General features: G+C 39.8%; 1 protein-coding gene across 1 annotated transcript in view; it reads right to left on the bottom strand.

Annotated features, from left to right (window-relative positions):
• Nucleotides 1-5,370: 5,370 nt before the first annotated feature.
• The window catches only part of ALX1 (ALX homeobox 1), a 57,622-nt gene continuing 55,663 nt past the window's right edge, over nucleotides 5,371-7,329 (bottom strand). The window contains exon 4 of the mRNA XM_060777372.2: nucleotides 5,371-6,022. Within this exon, the coding sequence (XP_060633355.2) occupies nucleotides 5,702-6,022 (321 nt within the window). The 3' untranslated portion in view covers nucleotides 5,371-5,701. The remainder of the gene's footprint in view (nucleotides 6,023-7,329) is intronic.

The following is a 7,329-nucleotide window of genomic DNA, read 5'->3' as shown; positions in this document are numbered from 1 at the left end:
ATAAAAACTGTTCTTAGGAATAGGATTTCCAAAGATTCCCCAACACTTAGTGCTATTGTTTTCACTGAAGGATTTCTGAGTTTTGATTATGTTTAGTTAAGGTTTATTCAGTTAAAACCTGCTCTGCCTTTGGTTATTTATTTTCTGTTATTTTCTGTATTTTATTTTGATGTTATTATTTGATGTTCGTATTTTATTTTATTTTGTTGTACTGTAATTCTGGGCTTGCCCTCATGTTAGCCGCCCCGAGTCCCCTTTGGGGAGATGGAGGTGGGATATAAATAAAGATTATTATTATTATTATTATTATTATTATTATTATTATTATTATTATTATGGCTATAAATAGTAAATCTACTCAGTGAGTAGGTCTTAATTGGCATTGTAATTCTAATTTGATTTTAACTTAATTAATCAATTTGGTGTGTTTGAAATCTGAATGAAAAAAAGGGAAATACATAAATCAAATTAAATTATTACTAGCAAATGTACTTCCTACCATCGCACAAGTATTTATACTATGATTGTATCAATTCATTGCCCTGGAGATGAACAGTCTTATGGAATATAATTTTAAAAATGGTGGAAAGTTTTATGGAATCTAATTTTAAAAGCAAGTAATACCTATAAACCGTAAAACAGGGTTCAAATCAAATTCCATGCAAAATGGAACAAAACTGGAAAATTTTCTGGAAAATGAATGAAGCTTGAGATTAATCATAAATTTGTGTGAAAATAGCAAAGATATCAAGTTGTTCAAATATCAGTTTGGGTCAAAATTGGTACATAAATGCACATTCAAGAACAAAACACACGCACACATATAGATGCACACAAATATTCAAAGGGAAGCTGAAGTAGTTGGTGGTATGGTCTTTTTTAGGTTCCATTAGGTAGACTGTCAAACTAGTTAAGCCTGTCATCATCCAGGTGGATTCATTTACATAACAGACAAACACTTCAAATTGAAAAGTACATATGACTTGATGCCATTATGCATATCTATGGCTGGCTTTTCAAATAGGAAGTGTGCCATATCTCTATATTGTATAGCAAGTAGCATTCTGCTGTCACCATATTAATGTCAATGGGTAGTAAGAGCAGCATTGGGACTGGAATAATGGTTTATATTTTACTGACTATATATCTGTTCATGCCCCACTCCTGCTTTGCTACATTGGTTTTCTCAAAGTCGAATGACTCCCTCCTCCTGTTTAAAGGTTGTGAGAAAATGCAAGGTCCTACTCAGACCCAGCCTCAAGTCTTCCTTTATGTCAGTGCAGCTGAGTTTGCCTTTATGAACTTGGGAGCATGACTGGCTCTTTCAAAGAGGCTAGCATTTCGCTCATCTGAAGGGGCCTGGAATGTGACAGGGGAAAGGGAGGAGACATAAATCAAAGCAGATAGCAATTCGCCAGATGTAAAGTATTTTTCTTCATCCCCCTCCTTTCACTCCTTCCCTACTCCCCTCATCCCTAACACATACATACTTTTCTTTCCTACCAGAAATTTTGGAATGTTTGCTGACATTTTAATTCCTTTATGTAGCAAAGGTACTGACACACCACACAAGCACATAAGGCTTTCTCTTGCTCCTGCTGAAAGACCAGTGGGAGTTTTGCCTTGAATCTTTGCAGGGATCATTTGAACTTCACACACACACACAACAGATGGTTTGAAATTTCAACTCAGCATGAACTTCAGTAGAAGTTATTCATACTTGCAAAATGTTTACCAGTTTACTTGTAGGCTGTATTTGATAGCGTTGTCTATATCCTCCACTTTGCCATAGGACAAAATTAAAGGCTATGATCTTCTCCCATTTTATTGGGAGTAAACATTCATAAAAGTCAGTGCTTACTTTTTTGTGCACCTTTCTAGAAATATATTGCCCCAAATCTCCCAGATATGTAAACATCATTTCATAAAACACCATTGATGCTACCGAATCATCCCCAAAATATATATACTATGGGCACTGATTAATAAGTTATGGTTGAAATGAATGGAGTGTTTAAGACAGGCCTGGAGGATCTTGGGGCCTTCTGATATTTAGACAATAATTCCTACAATCCCTGTTGTTACTTATGTTGGCTGCAACCCACCATCACTGATTATGCATCCTTCCCACTAAGAATCACAGAATCATAGAGTAATGATTATATGATTATATGACAAGGAATAGCATTTATCATGATTGTTGTGTCCTTGGTTTATGGCAACCACCAGATACAAAATACTGATGGTTGTCACTCATTGCATGTATTGATGCTGGCTAGAGCACCAAAGCAATCAGATAAGTGAGGAGTGAAAGGAGGGAGCAATTCCTCCACTCATCTGCTGCATCACTTGGCACTTCAGCCAGCATCAGTACATGCAATAAACAGCAATGGCCACCAGTAATTTTGTGCCTGGTGGTTACTGCTGAGCCCAGGATACAACAGTTATAGTAAGGATAACATTTCTGCAGTGCCAAACCAGGTTCAGTGCCACTAGGCCACGAGGATACCTTCCTACCAGGGTAGCCCAGTGGCAGGCTGTGCAGACTCCACAAGGGCTTTTCTGGAGTACCCCACTCCTGATCAACTCTGTCATAGCTGGCCCATGTGGATGAATTCTAAGACATGATACACAAGAGATGTGCCACCAGAATTGCTGCAGATCACCACTAATTGCAACAATTCCAGTGGATCTCAACCAGGGGGCATGGGAACCTGTCACCCCATGCTCTGCACTGTCCCAGTCCCCCCCCCCCCCCATCTCATCACACAGAAGGAGGCCTCCTTCAGTCAACTCAACCTCCTGTTGATCGCCGCCTGCAATTTTTTGGTGCCAGCAGGGTTTGGCGACATTTCCACCACGGAGCCACCCGAGAAGTACTTTTCCAGGGTGTGATGGGAGCCATCAGGTTCCATGGCAGACCTGAGAAACACCTGCCACCAAATTTTGGGCAGTGTGAAAAGGTCCCAGGACAAGAAAATGGCATTTATGGAGGGAATTGAGTCCAGTAGATACTGCCTAGATTTCCCCCTCTCTGTGGCCAAAGCAGTTGTGTGAAGAAAAACCAATTCCTCTGCTGCTTGGCATGATTGTGCTATTCCTATCTCTTCTTTGCTCCCTCTGAGGTCAGGGCAGTCACAGTTGGATAGCTCGAGAACCTTTCATCCGCTTCTGGACCCAGGCATGATAGAGGTGTTTCTCCACTTCTTCTCTCTGTGCAAGCCTCTGTACCTCTCCAGGACTTCTTTCCAGAAATAGATGTGTTCAGAGGCCGAAAAGAGAAAGGGACTCCTCATCTCCTAAAATTATTTCCATAAATAGAAGTCTTCCCTGGCTGTGTCCCTCTGGAAAGCCTAATCTTTTCCCTGATATTATGTGAATAAAAAAGTACCAGTTCATTGACACATTAGCAGTGTTAAAACCAACCAAGAAATGACCAACCCTAAACTAAAGTGGGTTGTGTATGTGAGGGGGAGAGAGAACTAGTGTGTGAATATGTGATAGATTGGGTACAATTAGGATCTGTAAGACCCATTATCATGTTGGTGCTCTGTTCCCATTCATTTTAATTCTGATAACCAATGAGAATTTCCAAATAGATCATGCTGTTATTGGTTCAAAGTATATTTCTATTTATTTTAAATGAAAAATCTCCTCAGCCCCAAACCAGTGTGGCCAATGTGCAGGGAAATATTTTTCTTTTCTATTCACTCCTTACATAGACCCACAAATCTTTTATTTTATTTCTCAACTGGATCCAGATTTTTGATCATTCTCAGAGTAGACCTGTTAGAGTCAGCAGGAGTTAATTTAGTCTATCCCATTAATTTCAAGTGTCCTGCTTAGTAAAATTAAGTCACCTTCCAACTCGTGATTTCATTATTTCTATCGGATTTTATACTTGAGTTAAATAGCAAATTTCCAGTAATAACACTTAATCATTTAATAAATGCATTTCTTTAACAATCCATTCCATCTTGGCTTCTGCCATTAAGACAGCACACTTTGAAAAATTCAAATAGATAAGCATGGAATTATGAAAGAGTGAACATGGAACGACTAGACGATGCTACTGGAAAAATGAGTTTAAGAGGAAGACACTTGTGATTATATGTTTTTAATTGTTTTTGTATAGATTTTATAATGTTATGCTAAATGTTTTAATTTTTTTATGACTGTTTTGGCATCAAATTGCTGCCAATTTGTAAGCTGCCTTGAGTCACCTTCAGGCTGAGAAAGGCGGGATAGAAATATCGTAAAAATTATGCAAAATTCTCATGAATCGTTTTTTTCTTTCTGATACAGTTTTCCATCTCTGGAATCCTGGGAATAAGCATGATGAGCATTATTTCCCTCTCTAATAAAAATATATAGAAACATAGGTAAAGGTTTTCCCCTGACATTAAGTCCAGTCATGTCCAACTCTCCATTTCTAAGCTGGAGAGCCAGCCATGTCCGTAGGCACCTCCAAGGTCACATGGCCAGCATGACTGCATGGAGCACTGTTACATTCCCAATGGAATGGTACCTATTGATCTACTAACATTTGCATGTTTTCGAACTGCTTGGTTGGCAGAAGCTGGGGCTAACAGAGGGAGCTCATCCCGCTTCCAGGATTTGAACTGGTGAAGTTTTGGTCAGCAAGTTCAGCAGCTCAGCGGTTTAACCCACTGTGCCACCAGAGGCTCCTATAGAAACACAATTGTGTGCGTTTATCATAAATCAACAAGGATTTTTCTATAAAGTATTTCCAGGCAGCATGTCCATTGACCATGTTGGCTGAGAAATCCTAGGAGTTATATTTTAAAAGCAACATTTTAAAAGTCTGAAAACTTCCAAATCTATGCACTAGAAACAGACCTCCTTAAAGCAAACAGGAATTGCTGGCACTCTGAACTACAGTAATTTCCAGCTGAGTGTTATTAGCCTGTCTGAAACTCAGAGCAAAAGCAGCAACCAGGAACTGGTCCAAAGATGCTTTAGGACTGTGCTGTAGGTCAAGGTTAAACACCAAACGGTCTTTCTCTCAGATGCAGGAAGCTTCCCACCACACACCATTAAAGGGATAGGTTCTGAAAAGGTTAACATTCCAGCAACTCCTAGCATATCTGTTGGGACACGATGTTAAGAATAGAGCATTATCAAATCAATACATGCAGAGTCTTTAGGGAAAACCTTCCCACCCATTTTATGCCAGGTCTCCCATTTGTTAACTGGTGGAATGCTGTATTTCATTCACTGTGTAGAGCTTGTTCAAAGTTTTCCCTTACAGCTTTGACATAACAAATGTGTTTTTCTCAGCAGACTTCCTGTTTAATAAAGATTTTCTTCTTGTTCACCACACTGAGACCAAGCAATATATAGCAGATGTACTACATTAACAGGTTTATTCTTTTTTGCAGGTTTTACAATCATATTTCATCAACCAGTACAATTAAACATAATTTGGCTATTTGTTTAAGAGGGCTTTTTGAAATTGGCACATGGTGGCTGTATTCAGTCCTCATACATGCTTATGCTTAAAAGTTATTGTTAAATAGCATATTAGGTATTTGCTTAAGCAGGCTCCATTGTACATCTGATCACTAACAAGTCTTCACACAGCAGCTTATTGTTGGATCCTTTAAATATGGAAAATAAAAATTGGGAAACAGAGGCAGCTGAGTTGCCCAACACTGGCAAAGGAAGAGATGCTGTTACATTACATGGCCCAGGAGATATTAGCAGTATGTTCTTTGGCTTTCATTCGTAGAACTGCAATACTGGAAGACCTCCGCTCAAATTCTGGCTTGGTTTCAAATGCATGTCCATTGGTTGTTCCAGAAAGTAAAGAGTCAGTGAAAAAATTATTGAGGGGAACATGGCTGAATTGGCTCTGATGGTTTGAAAAGCCCGAGTACCCAGAATCTGTCCGAGGCGAATGGGAATAAGGGGTCATACAAGAAGAAGTGTCACGTGGAAGCATGCAGGAGGTCACCACAGAACTGCTGGCTGCATTTCCTGCCCACAGGTTATTCTGGATCTGGAACACAGGAAAGAAAGCAAGTCAAAAACATACTTATTAAAATTATCTTACCATAGTCTTTCATTTACATTGGTGTTTGCCATTTATAGATCTTACCATTATGCTCATAATACGGTAATATCACTTCTGTGATAAGGATGAACTTGATGTAAAATAAAATCCTATCACCAAAAATGTCGAGAATCAAAACTCGTCAATTTTCCAGAGAAAGGGCTGCACAGTTTTCAACATATCAGCAGTAACACAGTTTTTAGTGTTGGCTAGTAAGAGGGTTGTATGCACTGAAGATCCATGTCAGTTGGCTTGCCCTGTTTTTCAAAATTCTTTCTGAAAAAGAAGCTGCACTGGAAGCAGTTGGATTTCCTTTACTGTTTCCCTGGATTCAATGCCCCAGACTGTATTTTCATTTTACTTTGATTTTTTAATGTATGATTTATTAAGAGTCCAAACATCTCTCATTATGAAGGAAAAAAGAGTCCCACTTTTGGACTTCCCATTGATTCCAGTAGTGGTTGAAGAGATACATTACCACACATGCAGGTAAATCCCTGTCACTATCATTTGTTCTGCCATCTAATACTCAGAAATATATGGGGTGAGATTCTAGATCAACTATTTAGTTAAGTATACTTATAATCAACTAGTAAATAATACATAATACATTCGTACAGTAGAGTCTTGCATATCCAACCTTCGCTTTTCCAACATTCTAAGAGTGGGTTGGGTTTGTGTGAGAGGGATAATTAACCTGACATAGGAATGGCTGACGCGGAGTCTCACGCGAGAAATGACATTCTGCACTTTTACGACCTCCTGAAGGACTCGTTCAACCATGTGTTGTTTCAACTCAGGTTTTTGAACGAGAAAATGGACCATCTCCTTAGAGGCTTTGCCTCTTTCTCAGGAATTTCTGTGCAATCCAACCCCCCAAAGACTGTTGCCCCTCAGTGTGCAGACTTGACTAAGGACTTGGGCCGAAATGGGGAGAAAGGCACTTTAGATCACGCGGAGCATAGGGTGGAAGGAGGGAGGGAGGGAGGGATTAATGATGTGTCATCGGAGGAAAAGGGAGAACCCTTGGGCTTATATAGGAAGGGAAACATCCTGGAGTGGCAGCGGTCTGTGCTGGCCACCCAGAGGACGACCGACAACATAACACCAGGCCGTATGGATCGGACCACCGCATCTTGCACTCAGGATCAACACCTTCCTACAGACAATTTTGCGGTGGATATTGCCGATCTAATGATAAACAGAGGCAGATGGACCTCCAAGAGGGCAGTTTGTAACTCCCTGGCCCAAAT

The sequence above is a fragment of the Anolis sagrei genome, chromosome 5 (genome assembly GCF_037176765.1).
Source record: "Anolis sagrei isolate rAnoSag1 chromosome 5, rAnoSag1.mat, whole genome shotgun sequence".
NCBI classification, from domain to species: domain Eukaryota; kingdom Metazoa; phylum Chordata; class Lepidosauria; order Squamata; family Dactyloidae; genus Anolis; species Anolis sagrei.
The sequence above is the reverse complement of the archived record's forward strand: the minus strand, read 5'-3'. Positions and strand labels throughout refer to the sequence as shown.